This window comes from Cuculus canorus, chromosome 25 (genome assembly GCF_017976375.1).
Source record: "Cuculus canorus isolate bCucCan1 chromosome 25, bCucCan1.pri, whole genome shotgun sequence".
Lineage (NCBI taxonomy): Eukaryota > Metazoa > Chordata > Aves > Cuculiformes > Cuculidae > Cuculus > Cuculus canorus.
Genome location: NC_071425.1, coordinates 4,410,627 through 4,432,748, shown reverse-complemented (window position 1 = coordinate 4,432,748; position 22,122 = coordinate 4,410,627). Strand labels below are relative to the sequence as shown.

General features: G+C 48.8%; 2 protein-coding genes across 7 annotated transcripts in view; one reads left to right on the top strand and one right to left on the bottom strand.

The window, feature by feature from the left end:
• The first annotated feature begins 3,810 nt into the window (after positions 1–3,810).
• ETV4 (ETS variant transcription factor 4) lies at positions 3,811–21,657 on the top strand. 6 transcript variants are annotated; one of them, XM_054088217.1, is made up of 12 exons: positions 3,811–3,964; positions 4,058–4,145; positions 4,317–4,364; positions 7,959–8,012; positions 10,191–10,317; positions 10,881–11,039; positions 11,371–11,615; positions 14,541–14,615; positions 14,715–14,783; positions 15,065–15,237; positions 16,110–16,211; positions 16,855–21,657. In XM_054088217.1, exons 1-12 carry the CDS (start codon positions 3,920–3,922, stop codon positions 17,074–17,076), a joined length of 1,407 nt encoding a protein of 468 aa, XP_053944192.1. In that variant the 5' UTR covers positions 3,811–3,919; the 3' UTR covers positions 17,077–21,657. The 6 variants fall into 6 exon arrangements, with proteins under 6 accessions (XP_053944192.1, XP_053944193.1, XP_053944189.1 ...); XM_054088218.1 differs by having other exon boundaries at positions 3,844–3,964; positions 4,061–4,145; XM_054088214.1 differs by having other exon boundaries at positions 3,898–3,964; positions 4,037–4,145.
• The window catches only part of LOC104054451 (ATP-dependent RNA helicase DHX8), a 32,327-nt gene continuing 14,767 nt past the window's right edge, over positions 4,563–22,122 (bottom strand). Inside the window, exon 24 of the transcript XR_008453563.1 lies at positions 4,563–6,059. The gene's annotated coding sequence lies outside the window, so the exon portion shown is untranslated. The remainder of the gene's footprint in view (positions 6,060–22,122) is intronic.

The following is a 22,122-nucleotide window of genomic DNA, read 5'->3' as shown; positions in this document are numbered from 1 at the left end:
GAAGAAGCACATGAGGGATGGAAGAGAAAGTACCAAGAAAGCAAGCTTAAAAAAAATGTTATTTGTAACTTCTACTGACCTGCCCATCCTGAACGCTTCCTGACGTGAAGCCAGCAGCTTTCCCAGGAATCCAAGCTTTCTCTCTTCTCTTATGAACTGTTTATAAACTCTGCAACCTCCAAATTATTAACCATTAATACTGCTACTGTTTCAATTACAGGAAAACAGAAGGAAAGATTCCTACAGATCACTGAATACAGAACACAGAAAGAGAAGGGAGGACAGGCAAACTGATTTAAAGCATGATTCATCCCCCGAGGTCATTGTTGTCATCAAGGGATAAATCAGAGACCGGCCTTGCTCATGATCAGCAGCATCGGTTTCACCTTGTGGTACTTAATTCCCCGTCAAGATCAGCTGGACCATGATAATGACTGCTCTAATCTATTACTGCATCCCTTGTACTGTTGCTTAATGGTTTCTTTGCTTTTAAGGTGACGTACTCGGTGCTATTTGTTTCCAGGCTAAGAGCTCATAATAGAAGTGAGTACAGGAAAGCTGGAGAGGGACTATTCCTAATGGCTTATGGTGATAGGGTGAGGGGGGCGGGTATAAACTGGAGAGGGGCAGATTTAGACTGGATATAAGGAAGAATTTATTCACAATGAGAGTGGTGAGGTGCTGGAACAGGTTGCCCAGAGCAGTGGTGGCTGCCCCATCCCTGGAGGTGTTCAAGGTCAGGTTGGGTGGCGCTTGGAGCAACCTGGTGCAGTGGAAGGTGTCTCTGCCGTTGCAACTGGGTGGGCTTTGAGGTCATCAGCCACCCTTCACAAGCCCTGTTCTGTAGAGCGTCTCTATTCCCTCTTTACAGGGACAGGGAGGTGAAAAGACAACTGTGCTGAGACTCGAGTCTTGTCCTTCCTCGGCAGTTCTGTTACTGCCGGTTGGATGTGAAATCAGAACGTCATAAAGTAAACAAATATTACAGTAGAAAATCCCTTCTGGTTTAGATTTCAAAGCACAGACGCACATTGAAATCACATCCAAAGTAACAAAGGTTCCATTATCTCTTAACCAGGAAGGGCAGCACTAAGAATCGAGAGTCAAACTGCCGTTTCAGTCTGATATGTAGAGATAAAAGTGCAAAGCGTGAATGTCTGTTGATGCTTAGACTTTGTAAGACATTTAAAGTATAAATCACCTAACAGCAATCGAGCCACGAGAAATTTTCTCTGATAAAACTAGATTAAAATTAACAACCAGAATAGTTTATTATTATATGGGGCAGAAATTAATTGAGTAAAACTGAAAATTCAGGAGATGAACTCACATCCTTCAGTGACCTTCTCAAACCTGAGTTAAGTTTAAACTCCGGGGCTGCGTTTAACCATGGTTACAGTGTTAGGGGACATTGGAATTGTTGCTGGATGTAAACTTCCTGACACTATGTTTTCGTTCTGCTCCCACAGACAGTTTAGAACTGTGGTTCAGTCAGGTTTTCCTGATGGATTGGGGTCCTGGGACCCTGAAGCTATAGGCTGCTAGAAGAAAAAAAGATATAGAGATATATAGATATAAAGAATATATTGACTAGATACTCAATTACCTTAATCTGTATAGCAGATAACCCTTTCACAGTAAGTAGATCCCACTGGTGGTGTCAGCTATAGGGAATCCATGTCCAAAACATACAGTTTCTGTTCAGCCTTAGAGATAATTGTTCTTCTTTTTCTCCCAAGTCTCTACATCTCTTCCGGGTGATAATATTACATGAATGATTATATTCTTATCACCAGGTTCCAACTGCAACCGATACGTTTTGTAGGATAAATTGGATCAATAAATGTTAAATATTATCTTGGAACTTAAAGGAGAAATTTCAATAAGGAAGAAATATTAAAACATAACAGGATGCACGTGCGTGGCACAGAAACCGGGACCTGGTGAGCACAACACCACACAAACTCACTTTTTTGCTGTGCAAATCCCAGGATTAGATTTTTCTTTCATAGAATCATGGAATGGGTTGGAAGGGATCTTAAAGCCCAACCAGTTCCAACCCCTGCCATGGGCAGGGACATCTCCCGCTGGATCCGGTTGCTCCAAGCCCCATCCAACCTGGCCTTGAACCCCTCCAGGGATGGGGCAGCCACCACTGCTCTGGGCAACCTGGGCCAGGGCCTCCCCACCCTCACGGTGAAGAAATTCTTCCTATAGTCTAATCTAAATCTTCCCCCCTCCAATTTAAAACCATTCCTCCTTGTCCTATCACTCCATACCCTTGTAAAAAATCCCTCCTCAGCTTTCCTGGAGCCCCTTTCAGTACTGGAAGCTGCTCTAAGGTCCCCCTGGAGCCTTCTCCTCATGCTCTTGTCCCTTAATGTGTGAGACTAATGCTGATTTTTTGTGAGGGGCAGATTAAGGCTTATAGTGACAGGATGAGGGGGAATACATATAAGCTGGTGAGGGGCAGATTTAGACTAGACATAAGGAAGAATTTCTTCACTATGAGTGTGGGGAGGTCCTGGACCAACTTGCCCAGGGAAGTGGTGAACACCTGGAGGTGCTCCAGGCCAGGTTGGATGGGGCTTGAAGCAACCGGATCCAGTGGGAGGTGTCCCTGCCCATAGCAGGGTTGGAACTGGATGGGCTTTAAGATCCCTTCCAACCCAACCCATTCGACCATTCTCTGATTTTCACAGCCAGGGCTTTGACTATTTTCACGCCAGCGCAACTTTTCCTAAATCTTGTTGATCCTCCAAGATCTTCCCCAGGACAGAACCGAAGGTTCCTGCAGGGTGAGGAAGGGACAAGCCTTTCCTGTGCTTGGCATTCCAGCTGAGCCCCCGGGAGGCGAGGCCGGAGCCTTTTATGAATGAACCGGGGGAGGGTTGGGGTTGTTTTTTATGAATGGGAGCTCGGGGGTGAATGAAGCCCCGGCGCTGCGCTGCGATTGGCTAACAGGCTTTAAGCCCCGCCCCCTCCCCGCCGCCCCGCCGCCGCCATTGGCCCGAGCGTCCCAACCCGCTGCTTCATTCACAAATTCAATGAAACAAAGGAGCTGGAGAGGCGAGCGGGGGGTCGGGGCGATGCGGGGATGGGAGCCCATCCTCGGGCTCCGAAGGGACTGAGCGGGGGCGGCCGGGGGGGATCGCTCCCTCCTTGCGGCCCCAATTCCCCCCGCAACCGGGAATCCGTGCGGATCGCGCTGTCCCACAGACAGCTGCGGGATCTCCTGGAACCCCCCCGGCCCCCTCGGGCTCTCCAGGACCCCCCTAAACCTCTCCCCAAGCCCTGGGGCTCTCCTGGACCCCCTGGATCCCTCTAACCCTCACCCCAGCCGCTCGGGCTCTCCCGGACTCCCCTAAACCCCCCCCCCAACACCCCTGTAACCTACCCTCGGGCTCTCCCGGACCCCCCCAACCCTCCCCCCGACCCCCTCGGGCTCTCCTAGAACCTCCTGGATCCCTCTAACTCTCCCCCCCGTCCCCTCGGTCTCTCCTGCATCCTCTAACCTCCCCCCCAATCTCCCTCCGACCTCCTCGGGCTCTCCCAGACCTTCCTAACCCACTCCCCCCCAACCCCTCGGGCTCTCCCGGACCCTCCTGGACCCTCCTGACCCCTCTGGCTCTCCTGGACCCCCCCGATCCTCCTCGACTCCCTTTGGGCTCTCCTGGACTTCCCTGGACTCCCCTAAACCCCACACCACCCTCGGCTCCCTCGGGCTCTCCTGGACCCCCCTAACCCTCACCCCAGCCCCTTGGGGTCTCCCGAACCCCCCTGGACTTCCGTAACCCCCACCCCTCGGGCTCTCCCAGACCCCCCTGGACCCCCCTAACCCCCACCCCATCCCCTCGGGCTCTCCCGGACCCCTTTATTCTCACCCTCTCCGACCCCCCCGGGCTCCCCGTGCGGAGGGATGAAGGGGTACCTGGACCAGCAGGTGCCGTTCACGTTCCCGCAGGTAAGTGGGGGCCCCCGGGGAGGGATGGGGGGGATCGGATTCGGGGGGGGGGTCCGGTCCGAGGGACCCCAGCCCGAGCCGCTCCTCCCGCAGCAGCCCCCGCGCCAGGCGGCTCCGGGGGTCGGAGCGCTGATGAGGAGCCCCGGCGAGCCGGGACTGCAGCCGGAGCAGGATTCGGAAGGTAAGAGCGGGTGGAGAAAGGAGGTGGAAGGGAGGATGAGGATGGTGAAGGCTTCTGGGCGAGGAACTGGTCCTCCCCCTCCACCTCCCCGCTCCTCCGACCCCGTTCTGCCCGGCATCCCCGCGCTGGAGCATCCCACTCCACTGAGGAAAGCTCTGGCTTTTCCCGCAGATCTCTTCCAGGACTTGAGCCAGCTCCAGGAGACGTGGCTGACAGAAGGTAAGCTCCTTCCCCTTGCCCTGTTTGGTTTCCTTCATCTTCTAGTTGTTTTCCATCACTCCCCGCTTCTCTCCCCGCGTCGCTCCCTTCGCTCCCCGCATCGCTCCCTTCGCTCCCCGCATCGCTCCCTTCGCTCCCCGCATCGCTCCCTTCGCTCCCCGCATCGCTCCTTTGCTTCCTTCCCTTGGCTCCAAAAAGTGGGGTGGTTTTTTTCAGACTTGCCAACCTCTGCCTTGTGGAAATAGAGCCTCTTGAATCGCACGATTGTGTTGGGGATTTGCTTATGAATGGCACTTGGCCCACTTTCCCAGTTACGATTTTCGTTTGGAGCGTAACTGGTGGCTTTTATGCTAATTTGTCCCTTTGGTTGCCAGAACGTTAATATTTTCTTAAACCATTCTTTTAATTCGGTGCTTCTCAATTTTCTTTCTTTCTTTTAGCTTTTTAAAGATAATTCTTTGAAGGGACCTTCCTGGAATTCACACACTGTTCAGTTCGGTGTCTGAATTGTCTTGCTTTTTGACTTTAAGGAAGAAAAGACTTCAAAGCCCAGGGAGTTCCAAGAATTCTTAGCGAAAGTAGTTTTAAACAGTGTGGTGAATTTGCTTTAATTTCAGTACTGTAAATAATCCATTTTGTAGAAAATTCAAACCATATCCTCAAGTACAGACTCTTCATAAATACAGAGGCACTTACTTATAGGTACTTAACAAATATTAAACAATAATATAGTATTGAATATAATAAAAATATGCATAAATTTTTGAGCATATTATTTTAGGGTTATTTCCCCTAATTTTCCTGTAAGCAAAGGAGAAGTCTATCAAACTCTTCTCTTTTTTTTAAGCCTCCTAAAACAAGTGTTTTATGTTCCTTTCGAACTGAACCGAAACATCGATCAAGCAGTGTTCAGGAGTGTGAGAATTGTAAGGATGCCCGAGGAATTAACCTGGAGGCTTTTCCAGGATTAAAACACTCGTGTAATTTAGAACAGAGCAGAAAAAGAGGTATTAATTGCTGGTCGTAAAGCAGCTGAGCGTGCACACGTGCTTGAGCCTGGTTTCTCTTCAAAACCCTGAGCTGTCAATAAGATAAGTTTGGCCCAGAATTGATTTCTTGGGAACTTTGGATTTTAGACTTTCTAATGTTCCATAATATTTTTAGCTCCCTAATCTAAATCATTTGCATAGGATCCCTCACAATCTATTTCTCAGGAGCACAGTGGTTGCAGAATGAATTCCCGGGTACCCTGGGGTGACGGGAAGGTTGTGCCTCACCTCGGAGCATCATGAAAAGAAGTGATCTGGTATTAAACATGATTAGTAAAAGAGAATGCAAACCCTACTGCATGTTTTTAGAACGTAGGCAGATGTCTTTTATTGTACAGTTCATAGCATCAAATCAGTATCCAACAAAACCTTCGGGGAAATTCAATGCAGATTTTAATATTCAAGCTTACAAATTTAAACCGCGTTTATGGGGAAACATTTGCTCCCATGGTGACCCCTATTTCCAGAATTTTGACAAGAAAAGTTGCCCTCTGAAGCACAATATCATTGGCTTTTCTATGTTCACCGGTGTGTCCAATTATTTTTCTGAATGGTGAAAATAATTGTTTTTCATTAGTCTTGTACGCATCTCTCTGTCAGCATTTGCTCATGAGATGAAGGCACCTGAAAATTTAATTGCACCTCCCTAAACAATGCAGAAGAGAAAGAAAAGAAAGCGAAAATATTTATTAGCTATTCTCTGCCTTTAGATAAGAAATTTAGCTATTTTATTTTGTTATTTTATCTACAGTTCTTGCTGTTACTTTTGAAGTAAGAGAAACAAACCTAGGAAGGAAGCAATCTGGAAATATAAGTTCAAAACAATTGGCCGTGTGAAAAATGCTAACAAATATAAGCCTATGTGCGTAAAGGTGTCTGTATATATATGTGTAAATGTGCCTATATATATATATATATTTATATATGTAAGTATCACTTGCTTTGGTGTCCTATTGTCAAGGATGACAGCTCAGAAGTCCAACCGTGTCCTGGGCTGCATCCAAAGCAGTGTGGTCAGCAGGGAGGGAGGGGATTCTGCCCCTCTGTTCCTCTCTTGTGAGACCTCATCTGGAGGATTGTGTCCAGTTCTGGAATCCTCAACATAAGAAGGAGATGGAGCTGTTGGAATAGGTCCAGAGGAGGCTACAAGGATGATCCGAGGGCTGGAGCACCTCCCATCTGAGGACAGGCTGAGAGAGTTGGGGTTGTTCAGCCTGGAGAAGAGAAGGCTCAGAGGAGACCTTATAGAGACCTTCCAGTACCTGAAGGGGCTACAGGAAAGCTGGAGAGGGACTGTTCATAAAGGGTTGTGGGGATAGGATGAAGGGCAATGGGTATAAACTGGAGAGGGCCAGATTTAGACTGGACAGAAGGAGGAATTTCTTCTCTATGAGAGTGGGGAGGCCCTGGCCCAGGTTGCCCAGGGAGGCTGTGGCTGCCCCATCCCTGGAGGTGTTCAAGGCCAGGTTGGATGGGCGTTGGGCAGCCTGAGCCAGTGGGAGGTGTCCCTGCCCATGGCAGGGGGCTGAAACTAGATAATCTTTAAGGTTCCTTCCAACCCGAACTATTCTATGATTCTATGATTGCAAGCTGGGCTTCAACAACCCCATACGTCCTCCATGGCGTGCAGGCTGTCCAAGAGTTCTGCTCGGTCTTTCTTACATTGCTTTTGCAAAGGAAAGACAGACATGAACCACCTTGTAGAGTGGGTCAAGCATGGACGATTCTTTGCAGCTGAAAAATCTGAATGAATTTTTCGCTCTGTGAATGCGTGAGGGCGATGTCCATTAGAGCTTTTCTCAGCAAATAAGGGAAGGAGCTAGAGAAGATGATGTGTATCCTAGACCTTGCTGTTATTCTTGGAGCTGTGCTAACAATGCTGTCCGCAGGGCAGATGCCTAGAAATAAGCTTTACTGCCTGGATTTGTGGGGAAAGAGCAGCTGTTTGCTGTCAGGTCTTCTATAACTCCACCAGCCCTTCCACTTGCATTTCCCATTTGCAAAATCACATGTACACGCCAGGCACTGTTAACCGTTTCCCTCTCCTGCTACCAGATAACACTTATGGAGGATAAACATAAAGCTCTCTTTCTGCTGATTTACAAATTGTAGCCTCTTGCGCTACTGCTGAGCTCTCTACCGCTTCTGGAGCTACTGAAAAGATCATATATGAAAGCATAGATATTTCCTGTTCTGCCCTTCACTCTGGCATAGCCTTTCCAGATTTATAGTTATTTTCCTATGCTAAATGCTTTAAAATCCCTGCATGTTATGTTTCTAAAGAAAACTGTTGAGCTAAAAAACTTGCTGTTGTCCTTATTTCCAATGCAGAGGAGAAAGAAGCTGGCGGGCTGCTAAGGGGTAAATCTGCAGGCAGAACTGTATTCATTAATCCCAAAGGGAAACCATCCTTAGTCCCTAAAGCACAGCCCAGCAGAAAGCTCGGATAATTCCTGCGTAGACTTATTTCTGCCTTACTGTTATTTAATTCTTCTCTCTCTCTCTCTCCCCACCCCCGTCTTCCCTCTCTCCTCTCCGATGGCAGCTCAGGTTCCAGACAGCGATGAGCAATTCGTGCCTGACTTCCATTCAGAAAATCGTAAGTAGCTCAGGGGGGTTTGCACAGCGCGGGGGAGAAGGACAGGATGCACTTCAACCAAAGGAATACAGAAAGGCAACGCACAGGCACTGAGGATGAAGCACTTGTTTTACTCCTACACTGTTGTGACAGTGACCCAGGCTAACTGTCCACATCCGGACAATGCAGAAGTATCTCCATCTGTCCACAGTCCCTTCTGCAGGGTGGTTTCAACAGATGTGCGTTTTAGTTGGTGTCTGTGTGGATAATTGGACGCCTCTGAAGAGCTGCGAAAATGCATCACTGTGGCAATCGAGGTAAAACTGCAGAGAATCGTCAAATGGTTTGGGTCAGAAGGGACCTCAAAGCCCATCCAGTTCCACCCCCTGCCATGGGCAGGGACACCTCCCACTAGATCTTGTTGCTCCATGCCCCATCCAACCCAGCCTTGAACCCCTCCAGGGATGCAGCAGCCACCACTGCTCTGGACAATTTGTGTTACTACTCCTCCCAAAGCAAAAGAAATTGGACTGCATGTGGAATTGCAGGTGCTCTGCCTCCTGCAGGTGCTTTTGGGGGGCTCTGCTAAGCTGTGAGGCCTCTGGCTGAGCATCTGCTGCCGGCGAGGCATTTGTTAGATCATGGTCCTGCCTGCTGCAGCATGAAGCCACGTGAAGAGATGATCCTGCCAGCCTGCGTGCTCTCTGTCCTTAGGAACCATCCACTGAATAGGCTGCATGTGTTTGCCCAGGTGTGTACTGACTGTACCACAAATATTTGCTCTGCGAACCGGTCATAGCATTTCAGCTGTTGCACAGGTGCTGCTGGTAGAGGAACCTTCCACACAACAGCCACGCAACTCGTTTTGCTTTCCTCACACTGGGCCTGCTGCAGCTGAGCCTCCCATTCCATTTGGACGCTGATGCTGAGCTAAGACTACGTGCCTGAAGCGAATACAGAGTGTTCTCAAGAGCTCTGTGTCGCAAGCAGCCGCAGGAACGCAGAGCCTGACTTTTGGCAGACCCATCAAGGCTGAAAGAAGATGCTTCACCATTCCCTGGGAGCTCCTCAAGAGCTGAGATGTCCACTGAAAGCTGGGGCTGCCAGCTTTGTGCTGATACCCATCCACCCAGGGCAGTTTTCCCTATGAAAACTAAACTCAAGCACTCTTACTGGTTGTTCTTATCTACCTCCTTCCCCTAGAGTTGGCCCTGCAGTGTGGCCAAGGTCGTTCTCTGAGTCATTTCTCTTGTTTCTTCCTCTTTTTGACCTATAACTGAGGAGAGGGCTGGTCCCATGGTTCACTCTGAATGAACGAATGAATGAATGAGCCAGTTGTAACGTGATAGCCTGTTCCAGCTATTAGCAGCCGGAAAGAATTGGCTGCTCGTAGCACATCCAGCTTTTTGAAACTCCAGTGGAGTTCAGCGTACCGGACAGAGCAATTTATAATTCTTTTTCCTCTGAGACTCAGCTGATACACTGGTATTTTTAGCTGGGTTCTGTATAACCGTTTACTCCATACTTTGAAGTGAGTGGCTGAAGATAGAAGGGAAATGGTTGTCCCAGGAGTAGAGGAGCCTTTTTTCCTTCAACTCCTCCCTGGGTCTTTACACAGATGCAGGAATGTTGTGCTTGGGCTACTGAAGCCCTTCGAGGTGTGGGGCGCGATTGCTGGCTCAGTGCACTCCCACCTGCCATCAGTTTGGGGCTCTTGATCAGGGGGTGCAGAGATAGGATGAGGGGGAACGGTTTTCAGCTGAAGGAGGGGAGATTGAGATGAGATCTTAGGAAGAAATGTTTTCCTGTGAGGGTGGGGAGGCCCTGGCCCAGGTTGCCCAGAGCAGTGGTGGCTGCCTCATCCCTGGAGGGGTTCAAGGCCAGGTTAGATGGGGCTTGGAGCAACCAGATCCAGCGGGAGGTGTCCCTGCCCATGGCAGGGGTTGGAATTGGATGGGCTTTAAGATCCCTTTTAACCAAAACCATTCCATGATTCTCTGATATAAACCTTACTAGGTAAAGTGTAGCTCTCAGGGAAGTCCAGTGACCAGTAGTGCATATTGGTATTTGGTTTCTCTCAGTGCCAGCTGAACAAGGAAGGCGTGATGCCATCTCAACCGTCTTTTTACTGGCTGATAAAAGTAAATCTCTCCACAAACAAGAAAAGTGTTGACTTGATCTCTCACTTCTCTTCCACAGTAGCTTTTCACAGTCCTCCTGCCAAGATTAAAAAGGAGCCGCAGAGTCCCTCGTCAGACCCCACGCTGTCCTGCAACCACAAGCAGCCACTCCAGTACCACAATGGGGAGCAGTGCCTTTACGCCAGGTAACACAGCTTGCACAGGGGTGGGACAGGAGCTGATAAGAAACCAGGTGCTACTGTGTTATCTAATGACGAAGTCAGGACAACGGTCTGATCCGTCCTCTGGGTGCAAAACAAATTAACCAGCGGGTCAGCTCATGGCAGCCTGCTCAGACCTGTGTAGAGTAGAGCTGGGCTAGCTTCTTTTTTTCTTCTCCCTAGTGCTGTTCCTCAGCTGTCCTGATGCTAAGAGCAGTTTTAACATCTGTCACGTGCCTCTCTCTCCCCATTGCCTTCCAAAATCTGTCATGCCCTGACACCTTGCCCACAGTGCCAGGGACTCGCCTGTGTTATAGCACAGCTTCTTCAGTACAGATACCTCCTCCAGTTTTATGCTTTCAAGGTTATTGCTATTGTGGTTGGGGTCAACCAATAATCAGAAAGGAAGGAGTTTGTGCTGGGAGTTTTCTGACCTAAGTGGCTGCATGGAGGGACAGCGCGTCTGCCTGTGACACGTTGTCCCCGGGTGCTGCCACAAAGCCTTCTTGGAGAACTGTAATGCTCCAATATCTCTTTGACTGTCCCAGTGCCTATAATCAACCCAGACAAGTTGGAATTGAGTCCCCCAACCCAGGAACCCCAAGACAGTCACCGCTCCAACAGTTCCCAAGACAGGACGGGAGCTTCCCAACCCCTGCGGGGCCACCCCACCCCACCTCCAGCTGCGGATACCTCAATGAAAACAGGTACGTTACTGCCGGGAGGAGGCAGTCACTGGCAAGAAGCATTGCCCTTCTTGCTGATTTGGGGATGAGGGGCTGCAGCGTTCAGATTAAAGCGCTCGGTTGCCAGCAGTCACAGGATCCTCCCATCCAAAGGACCCGAGACCCATCACCACTGCCTAGAGTTTGAAGAAGTCGATAACTTTAAACCCCTCAGATTCTTTGAATGATGGTTGTGTAGCTGCCTTTGGAAACACCTTTCAGTGGGGTCTCCTCCTTGTCCCCAGCCATGCATGCAGCTCCAACAGCCCTAGTAACAACCTGAGGCCATCTCATGTCCTCTCCCCTCTTCTAGCTCTGCATACCAGCCACCCGTGGAGATGTGCCGTCCCTTCCCCTCCTCCCAAGGCATGGCCCAGGAAGATCCCATTGCCTACCGGCGCCAGATGTCCAAGTCCCACATCCAGTACCCTCACCAGGGCTTTAAACAGGAGTACCACGACCCACGGTATGAGCAAGCGAGCCAGGCGGGCAGCAGCCGTCCCTACCCAGCGGCTGTGGTGATCAAGCAGGAGCGCGTGGACTACATGTACGACTCAGGTAGGCAGAACCAGCTCTTTCTGACTGCGTAAACCAGGAATTGGCGGGGTGACCACTATGCCGCAGTCCCGCTCAGCAGGTGTTTTGGGGAAGGTGGTCTTTAAAATGTTTGCACGCGATAGGGGGAATGGGTATTAACTGGAAAGGGGCAGATTCAGACTAGACATTAGGAGGAAATTCTTCATGATGAGGGTGGTTGGACTCGATGATCCCGTGGGTCCTTTCCAACCTAGTGATTCTATGATTCTGTGGTGAGGCACTGGAACAAGTTGAACATCCCTGGAGGGACGTTCAAGGCCAGGTTGGATGGGCCTTGGGCAGCCTGATCCAGTGGGAGGTGTCCCTGCCCATGGCAGGGGGTTGGAACTGGATGATCTTTAAGGTCCCTTCCAACCCAATGGAAGGTCCGTTCCAATCCTATTTTTCTATGATAGCAATTGATTTAGGGGTTGACTCAAACTTCCACTCTTTACTTTGAGCTCTGGGTATGCAGGTGCAGTCAGAGGTGCTCACACATGCTCCTCAGCACGTTCACCTAGTGACAGGTGACCAGTGACTCTGTTCACCTGGCATCAAGCCCCAGGCCAGCACGACAGGTCCAACAAGCCCTGGCAGTGCCTTCTCCTGCACCTCCCTCTCTCCCCTCTGCTGCTGCCACACTGCGGAATGGTTATGGCAAGTTATAAATCGACTCAGAGTGAGCAATCTCCTGAGTGACCATCCATCACTGGTGGGCTTTGGGCTTTGAAACAGCACTACTTCATCTTCAGGAGCGCCGGGAAACCGACTGCGTAGCAGGAAAGACAAACAGTTCTGTCTTTTCAGTGCATCCAAGAGAAGAGTGGGACATTCACTTCCCGTACCACACAGTACTTTATGGTGGAGAGTAGAAAGCTTTAGCAAGATATAGCACCTAGAAGGTGATGTTAAACCCATTTAAATTAGATTAAAGGCGTGCTTTTTTTTTCGCCCAAGGGAACAAGCAGCCACTGGGGAAACTCTCATTCATAATTAGCCACTCAACACCATTAGAAAGGGAAAAAAGGGCGGTTTCCTGGGGAGGTTTTCTCTTCAGGGCAATGTGTGAGCTGGTAGAAAGGCCGTAGAAAGGAGAGAAGCGAGGTCAGCTTTCCAGAAATTATACTGAAAACATTCTCTAAATGGCAGCAGGAAGTAAGGAATCGAATATCTTGGAGCTCGTACAGAAAAACTGTCTTAGATCCCTGCAGCAGGAGGGAACCTTCAAGCATTGGCAGAGGGAAGCTGCTGTGGGTGCAGGGGCTGTGCTGCACAGCTCCAAGCTGCAGCTCACCATGCGATCTGGCCCTGTGCCTTTTCCCTGGCTGGAAGGAGAAGAATTTAATTCACAGAACAGAGGTTCAGCTCTCCCAGCCCGCTGTTGGGTGTCAGCTTTCACTGCTGAGCTCTCACGGGTGGTTGATGCCCGCTGGGAACTCACAGCAGCAGGAACAGAGCAAACTGATGCTGCATTTTGGAGCTCACCGTGCAAAAGAAACCAGCTTTGTTCCCACAAACGGATCTAAAAGTCTAAAACTAAACCAGTCTGAAGAGGCTCGAGTGGCTAACGATAAACTGGGCGGTTGCAAGGGCAGGCACGAGCGCAGAGCAGGGTCTGGGCTGCCTTGGGAGAGTGCAAGGATGCTGCTCTGTGCCTCTTGTGCCAACCTCCACCTGCAACTGCCCATAGAAAATGAAGGACACAGAGTAGATAGCAGAGATTTCAGAGGGTCACAAGAGAAAAAAGGGTTTTCATCCCTAAAATAGCTCTCTAGATACCAGGTCAGTTAGGTAATCCTCTTATTTTTCCACAAGGGATAAAACTCATGTTTTCAGCAGACCCGTCCAAAGACTTTGCAATCCCCTCGTCTAGAGAGAACGTTACTTCTAGTCTCCTGGTATTTTAATGGACATTTTGAATTGTTTCCTTAAGCAGAAATAAATAGGTAAATAAAAATAGTTCCTATGAGGGTAGAGAATCCACCGCTGTGGCTATGAGGGTATAGAATCCACCGCTGTGGCTATGCTGATGTTACAATTTCACTGGCTCCTTCTGTCCAGAGAGAGGAAGAAAATGTGCAAACCCAGAAGAACGCTTCTTGTGAGAGTAGTTTATGACTGTAATAACACAAAGCCCGTCAGCTCCAAGTACCCTTCTGCTGTCAGCATCAGCAAAACGTCTGCTAAAAGCAGTGGCTGCACACAGGAGTGTGAAGGAAACAAGGGAAATCTTTCCAAAGCTCCCAGTTCCAACTCCCGTTTCAGCTGTGGATGGAAAATAAGTTTGATTCAGAAAACACAAGATAAAGCAGATATAAATTGCAGTGCCCAGTAAAATCTACACCGTGCAGAGATTGTGGCAGGACTTTCTACTTGTTTTCAAGCTCAGGCTATTTTTCCCTTTATGTTTTCTGTTTGTGAGTGTGCCTTATGCTGCGAAAAAGCCAGGAATACTTAAGACATCGGAAAGGACATTTGTCTGTAGTAAACATTCAGATGCTGCTCCTCTCTATTAACATCATCATAGCACCCCTGGAAAAATGTAACCCTACCTGCGAACAGGGCAGCAGAGTGCAGTGTCTTAAACCAACATGAGGGAGAAGTGCAACGCAAATTTAGCTTTTTGTTCAAGATTTTGGCCCTGTGTAGGTGATGGACCGTCTCTCCTGGCTACTCCGAAGGAAGTATGATAGCACCATAAAAATGTATCAGTGTGCTCCATCCTTGGAAGCATGAAGAACATGAAGTTGTAGGATGGCTGAGACATAAATTCTCAGTCTCACTAATGCTTTAGGAGGGCCCCAAGAAGATGTTGTTAAGGCAGCTGCACTTGCCTCTCTGTCTCTGCAAAGCAAGATCATTTTGCCTCCTCTGCTTTTTAATGAAATGTGTTTAATTGTTCTGTAGATGTTCCTGGCTGTCCTTCCATGTACATAAATGCTGAGAGTTATCCAAGCCATTCAAATACAGAAGATCCATTAGGTAATTAGAAGATCCATTAGATCCTTCTCCCTGCACTGCGTTGTCCTCCAGTATCACCCTGCCTTTCTCCATGACTGTGGATGCCACTTTCTCTTTCAGGCTGCAGCTACGACAAGCAGATGAGGTCCTTCCCAGATGATGTCTGTGTTGTCCCAGAAAAATTTGAAGGTCAGAGAAAGAATGACTTGCAGTTTGGGTGTAAGATAGGGTTTTCCAGCATCTTTGCTAGCCACTTGCCCGCTGTCCGCATAGTTTGTTACACTGTGCTCTTGCAGGTGTGTTAGCTGTGGGTTTTGGGAGTTTTTTAGTAGCGAACATGCCTTCTTGCATAAGTAGATTAATTATGAGGTTCACCAGAGCTCCTCTGGGAAGAGCTGCCGGTAAACCGGCTGTTCTGTTTTGTATGAACTGAAATATTCCCTTAAAAACACCTTGTTTGCTCTTCTCAGCAGGAGACATCAAGCAGGAAGCCACCGGGTACCGGGAAGGACCTCCATACCAAAGACGAGGATCTCTCCAGCTCTGGCAATTTCTTGTGGCTTTATTGGATGATCCAACCAATTCTCACTTTATTGCCTGGACGGGTAGAGGGATGGAATTCAAGCTCATTGAGCCAGAGGAGGTGAAACTGTTTGGCTTCTCTACAGGCTTAGGGGGAGCAGCCACTGTTCCTGAGGCTGTCAATTCCCAAGTGGCTTTTCCTCTGCCCTGTGAAGGCTCCTGCCTATCAGTGGTATTCACTAGACCCTGCAGCAAGTCAAGGTTTTTAGAAGATGCTAAAATACTTGGGTGACACAAATATCAGTTTTAAGAAAGGCTGCTTGGAAGTTTAAAGCCATCGCCCACTGCCTCCACTTCCCTGCACACTTCACTCTCAGGCTTGCACTGACCTGTACTGTCTGATCATGCTCCATACTTGAGTCTGATGTTGAGGTTTGGAGTTTTGAACGCTACTAATGACAGTAAAAAGAAATTATGTTCTAGTCTAAATGTTTTCCTGATGAGGGTGGGGAGGCCCTGGCTCAGGTTGCTCAGAGCAGCGGTGGCTGCCCCATCCCTGGAGGGGTTCAAGGGCAGGTTAGATGGGGCTTGGAGCAACCAGATCCAGTGGGAGGTGTCCCTGCCCATGGCAGATGGGTGGGAATGGTGTGATCTCTATCCTGGTAGATAAGTCATCCTTGAAGATGAAGTGTAGCATAGGATGAAGCAGTCCTTTAAGCTGTCAGAGTACTGAAGAGTGAAGAGAAGTGGTGACAGCAACTAAGCTCTGCGGTGGCAAGAAGAATGCTTCTCTGTGATACAGGGTGCTCTACTTTGAGCTCTACTCTTCTTTGTTGAGAAGCTGAAGAATTATTGTTTGAGTCTATTCTTTAAATGTTGTAAATGTTTGGTATGAGTGGTGGCACTGTTCCTCAAAAAGGAATCAGCTGGATGTGATTTTGTCCTTAGGTTGGGTTCCCCGATTTTCATGCACTTTGGTGCTTTATCCTACAGGTTGCCAGGCTGTGGGGTATCCAAAAAAACCGTCCAGCCATGAACTACGACAAACTGAGCCGATCCCTTCGCTACTATTACGAGAAAGGCATCATGCAGAAGGTCAGTTTGCAAAGCAGATGGAGTTTTCATGCCTTTAGTTGTGCTCCTCTTGTTTGAGACAGGGGGTCTTATAGGTACACAACGTGCTCGAGCCAGTCGGGCACCCTGGGATTTCTTTCCCCATAACTTTTCTTTGCAGTAGTCAAGTGAGGAAGGTCTAAAGGAGGTGAATCTAGGCAAGTATGTGGAATAAAGCAAAAGGGAAACATGATTTATTTCTTTTTCTGAATATCTGCAGTCAGGAGAGTTGGAATTTATACAGATGCAAGGACATAGGAGTCTAGATTTGCTGGTTGTGAGCAAAAGGCTGCTTGGGGCTTTGTCCTCGGTAGTAGGGATGAGCTCTTCCAGATCCCGGGCACTGAAGAGGATAACTTTGAGTGTAACTGCGTCACAGTACAGACTGGTCAGGGATTGCTGATGCTGTTGCTACCTGGACAGAGTCAGCTGGCAGCATCCCATTTCCAGGGTGCTGTTTGAGGGGAGAGCAGAGCAGCAGGAGGACAGCGCAAGAAATTTATTCTGAGATGTCTCAGGGCAACGCGCTAGAGCAGCCAGATGTTTTTGCAAGCCCTCTCCGCTGCCGAGGAACATTGCCTAGTGCTGCTGTGTCTGCAGCATTCATCTCCCATCTTCCCTGCAGGTGGCTGGAGAGCGCTACGTCTACAAGTTCGTGTGTGAGCCCGAAGCCCTGTTCTCTCTGGCCTTCCCTGATAACCAGCGGCCAACTCTGAAGGCAGAGTTTGACCGGCAGATCAGCGAAGAGGACACCGTGCCCCTTTCTCATCTGGATGAGAATGCCACTTACCTGCCGGACCTTGGGAGCCTCCCTCCACAGCTTTACAGCAAAGGCTACACGTACTAGTATTGCTGGAGCACTGTGCCACCCTTGCTCTGTGTGTAAGGAGATGTCTGGATAGTAGTCAATGAGTATAAGCATTTTTCCAGGCCAGCCTAGGGTGGCACTGAACTACTAATCCCTTGGTCAGCAGAAGTGTCCAGGTACAGAAGTGGATCAATCACCTGACAGGGTTCGGGTGTGCTTTGCAACCCTCATATATGTCAGGCTAGAACTTGTTCTCAGTGATGCAGACACCTTCTGAGCAGCAGAGCTGCCACTTCAGCAGCGTATCAGGGAATTGCTGCCTCCAGTCAGAACAAACCGAGCCTGTCACAGTCCCTCTCTTTGGCGAGGGAGGAGATGCTGTCCTACTGGGCTTTATTTCAGATGTGAGGATGCTACAATGCTGCTGTTGTTGCCTCAATTCCTCCAGTATGTGAACTGAACCTCTGCATAACCTGCCTGCAGCAAGCGATGGCTCTGACCCACACAGACTCACCTCTGCGAGGCCAATCTTTCCTTCTTCCCAGGATGGCTGCAACACCGTGGTCACAGATCATGTGCCTTCCCTGTCAACTGCTTTGTGGGAATGGGGACTACTTCTTGTCTTGTATGTGCATGCTTCTGCCTTATCACCTCCTGGCTCATAACACTTCATGCTGGGGCCATTTGGTATTTAGGCACTCGAAGCAGGGGAGCTGGAGGCACCAGGCAGGATTAGAGCAGTCCTGGAGTACAACATACTATTTATGGGAACCACAGAGCTGTCTGATGGCATCGGTGTGGGGCACAGGTCAAAGCCACCATCACCTTCAGGCAGAGGAATTGCAGGAGGCAGAGCCACCAGTTCATTGTAGTATTGTGGCTTTTCTGAGCCAAACAGTTTCTTCCACAACCATCCTCAGGATCTTTGAAGACCTATCAGGCTCTTGAAAGTGCCCATCCTGAGCTCACCTAGAAAATCACCCAAGGCAAGAAAAGAACCTGGTGGAGGTGTGTTAAGAAAATGCCTTACAAAGTAACCTAAACCACATGTAGTGCTTAATATCCGAATTTAGACTTAACCTCCACGGCTGTTTGCATGTTTGAGGGAATCCTGATGTGTTGGAAAGGCAGCTATTGTGCAGCACGGGCAGCTTAACTGGACTTGAACTGGTTTTCCACAATAGTGAACAATTACAATGGGCACCACATCTTCACTGAGAGGTGCCTCACTTTTGAATTAGCAGCTCAGGCTGTGTCTCCATACACACAAAGCCTGTTTCCTACTGCTTCGGGCTGATGGTTCAGCTGCTGAGTACAGAGCACTGCCAATGGGGTAGCCTGGAGAGGGAATTCTGTATATTGTTTGAAAGCCTAATTTCCCCCCGATGACTCTTCCCTGCATGGCCAATGCCAACCCTTCCAGCCTTGCATGAGGTCCAGGAAAGGCAGCTCTCTCTGCCTGGGCAGAGGGCAGATACTTGGAGCAGCCCGCTCTGCCGACACCTTTGCGTGCCCTGCGTGATCCAGAGCAGTTTGTGGTCCTCTGGCCTCACCCTGCTCTCATCTGGCAAGCACACTGCCTCTGGTAGCCCAGCAGTGAGGGTGAAAGGGAACCCTCCCATTAGTACAAGCTGCCTTTACTATTTATGAGTGTAAAAATACTATAATTAATAAATTGGTCTATGTCTTTGGCAAGTGCACCTTCATTCAGCCCCTGGCTCGTCTTCCCTTGCTCATCTACTTGGCATCAGCTTGCAGTTTTGGGTAGCTGATCCAGGGAGTTCAGGGATGTGTGGTGACTTCTGAATCTTGGTGAGGCTCAAGAAACAAATGCTTCACTCCCTTGACATCCTTGCAACCAGGATTGAAAGATCACAACCAAATACATAACCTCCCGCTGTGCCTGGTGGCAGGAGAAGGGTTCTCTGCAGCTGCAGAGATCACCCACACTTGCACACTGTGTTGGCCATCATGGTTTTAGTTTGTCCCTGAAGTTCATCTCTGCCTTGAGCAGTGACACTTCCAGTTTGCTAGCTAGAAAAGCAAGTGTTACTACCAGCTGAGGTGGAGCAAAGATCAGGACAGCACAGGGCCCAGCAGCAATGACAGAGGCATAGACGAGCGCCCAACCAGGACACAGCACCCACGTGGGACTCAGCGAAGGCAAAAGCAGGGACAGGCATTACCCTGAGGTGGAAGAACAACCTCATATTGCACCTTCCTCAAGTCAGATACCTCCTAAGGGACAGATTTGTGCCTTCTGGAGACAAAATATTGATGCACGCTGTACCCTACTGCAACACTGTGTTTCTAATGAATGAGACTAGTAGCGTGCTTTCATTCGGTATCTAAATCTGCAAAATTCCCAATGATTTCACATTTATCCAGTATTCTTGGGGCAACTCTCTGCCCAGCCCCTCTTCCTTCCCAGAAGGGACTTCAGGGAGCTGGTTCACATTTGGATGACATTTCAGTCCTATGTTTCACCCAGGTTTTTCAGGTCAATGCAACAGATCGATCGCTACAGAGCAGTTCTGGGAATCAGCAAGATCAGGTTCTCATAATTGAGGGGCAGTGGCCTCCAAAGGGCAGAGATTTATATCCAGATCAGAGAGCTGGGAGTCAATAAACACACCCTGCCCTTGCAGCTCAGCACGACAGAGAGACAGCTGAGTAGGAAAAGTTGTTCGAGGTAACACACACAGTGTCCGGAATTTCTCATGCTGGTCCTGGAAGCGTCATCCCCATCCCACCACACAGAAGAAGTTTCATCTTTGCTATCTTGCTGCTCACGCTCCCCTTCATGCAAGAGTTGCAACAACTCTTGCCATGGACAGCAAGCTGCCTTTTCCTGAGCTGAATGCTTTTGGCACTTGAGTTGGGAGAAGTGTGCGTTCCTGGGTGAAAGCATTCACAGCTGGGGTAAAACAACCTTAATTCCTTTTAGTAGGCATGTTGTTATTGTGTTGATGGTTGGACTTGATGATCTTAGAGGCCTTTTCCAACCTTAACCAACCTTCTATGATTCAGTATCCTTTCACCACGCAAATTCACAGCCAAACATTGCTCTATATCAGGTGCGTAAGAAAGACATCATTCTCCTTCACAGAAAACCCTCTAAAGACAGAATTCTGCACACAAGAAACACTCAAGAGATCCAGATGCAAGTGTACTTAACATTCTCACTTTTTTACTATTCTATACCCATTATATTCAAGATTTATTCCAGCAGCTTATTTATGAGGATGTGATGAAGTCTTGGGGCCAGCAAGAAATAAACTCTCAGCAGTCATTGCTTCCTAACGTAATTTTGTCTAAAATTGTTTCTTCCCTGTGGTTGCTGTTGTTGCAACGGCTTTGCTGTTACTCTGCTCTACAACAGCACAGAGCCCAGCAGGAAGCACCATAAATCTGTTACCCAGAACATTTTCAAAGTTCATTTTTGCTCATAGTAAATAATTAACACGTTATGTTACAGCGTATGCCAGATGTACCCTTACAGTGAACCATCTAGGGCAAAGGAACCACTTCTCATATTAACAGGCTGCCGAGCTAACGGGTGCAATTTGTCGTGTGAGACTCACCAGCTCCCTGCTCTGCTGGGCCACAAACTTTGGGCTTTGCCACAGCTGAGCTTCCAGCAGGGAGAGAAGTAGCTCCTGCACAACCCTGTTCAACTCTCCCACAGAGGCTTCCATAAGACACTCTTGGGAGAAACTTGTCCTTGCTCTGCTCCGCATTCAGGCTTGGGGATGAGGGGATCTAGTTTTGAGCCAAATACACCAGCAAATCCAGGATCAGTGTAGCCTGGCTTCCCTGTGCGCGGACAGACCAGCCAGAGGATTTATGTCTGTTATGGAACATATGCACCCAAAACGCATTTGCTAAAATCAAGTACTCGCTCACTGTATTCCCAGCTGCCCTGAAAGAACAATACATTCATAAATGAAAAATTCCATGCGAGTGCTAAGGGGTCGGTCTCACAGCCTTCTGCAGTTGCCACAGAAACCTCACAAAAATCGAACTACTGAAAAACAAAACCCCCATTGTGCAAGCAGCATGGTGTTGTCACACCGGTGCTGGTAACAAGGCCATTAACAAGGTTACGGTAGTCACTGTAACAGAGAGAGCATGTGTGGGGCTGCCTGTAAAAATCATATTTATCTTTCTTGCATTAAAGGCAAAAGGTTATTTTGGGTGTTTGAGTACACATGAATGTGTGAGTTATCCTTCTGCTGTGAATCCTTTGTTTGTGACGATCGGCTAACACGTGGAAACCGGCCTATGGCACACGCTGCCAGAGTCTGAAACAAGGATTATTTGTTCCATTCACATCTCCACAAGTGGAATGAGGTCCCCAGCCCTGCGAGGAGCACATCAGCCTCTAAGGAACCCAGCAATGCGCAGCCTGTGCTACTTGCATTAAAGTTCCACAAACCACCACCTGGTCAAGGAATAGAGAGGTCACATACAGCTCAGAATTCCTGAGGAATCATTCAGCATTTCACACTGTTCCTCATTCTTCCAGGAGAAGGGGAAAAAAGAGCAACCATAGCTTCAGCCTTCATCTACATTCCTTTTCTCTCTCCCAAAGGCTCGTGCCGTTCTGCCAGCCTTGTGTGGGAATGGGACTCACGGAACAGTTTAGGTTGGAAGGGACATTAAAGCCCATGCAGTTCCAACTCCCTGCCACAGGCACCTTCCCCCGGATCCGGCTGCTCAAAGCCTCATCCAACCTTGAGCACCCAGGGATGGGGCAGCCACAACTTCTCTCGGCAACTTGGGCCAGGGCCTCTCCACACTCAACAGGAAAACATTTCTTCCTAATATCTCATCTAAATCACTCCCCTTTTGGCTGAAAACCATTCCCCCCACCCTGTCACTACACTCCAAGCAGTAACAGGTATAAAACTTGCGTAAAATCAGCAAGTGGTTCAAGTTTGTAAGCCAACATTCATGTTTTTGAGGCTAGTTTCGGATGCAGGGTATTCCCAACGCAAGCAGCTGAGGTCGACATGGAAAAGCTTCTGTAAATGAATTAAAGGATATTACTAAAACAGTTACACCAAGGGAAGCAGTAACACA

Coding starts and splice junctions, on each gene's coding strand:
- ETV4 (XM_054088214.1), top strand. CDS start 3,920: ATGAAGGGGTACCTGGACCAGCAGGTGCCGTTCACGTTCCCGCAG. Junction 10,318..10,880: donor GAGCAGTGCCTTTACGCCAG/GTAACACAGCTT, acceptor TGACTGTCCCAG/TGCCTATAATCAACCCAGAC. Junction 14,616..14,714: donor AAATACAGAAGATCCATTAG/GTAATTAGAAGA, acceptor TTTCTCTTTCAG/GCTGCAGCTACGACAAGCAG.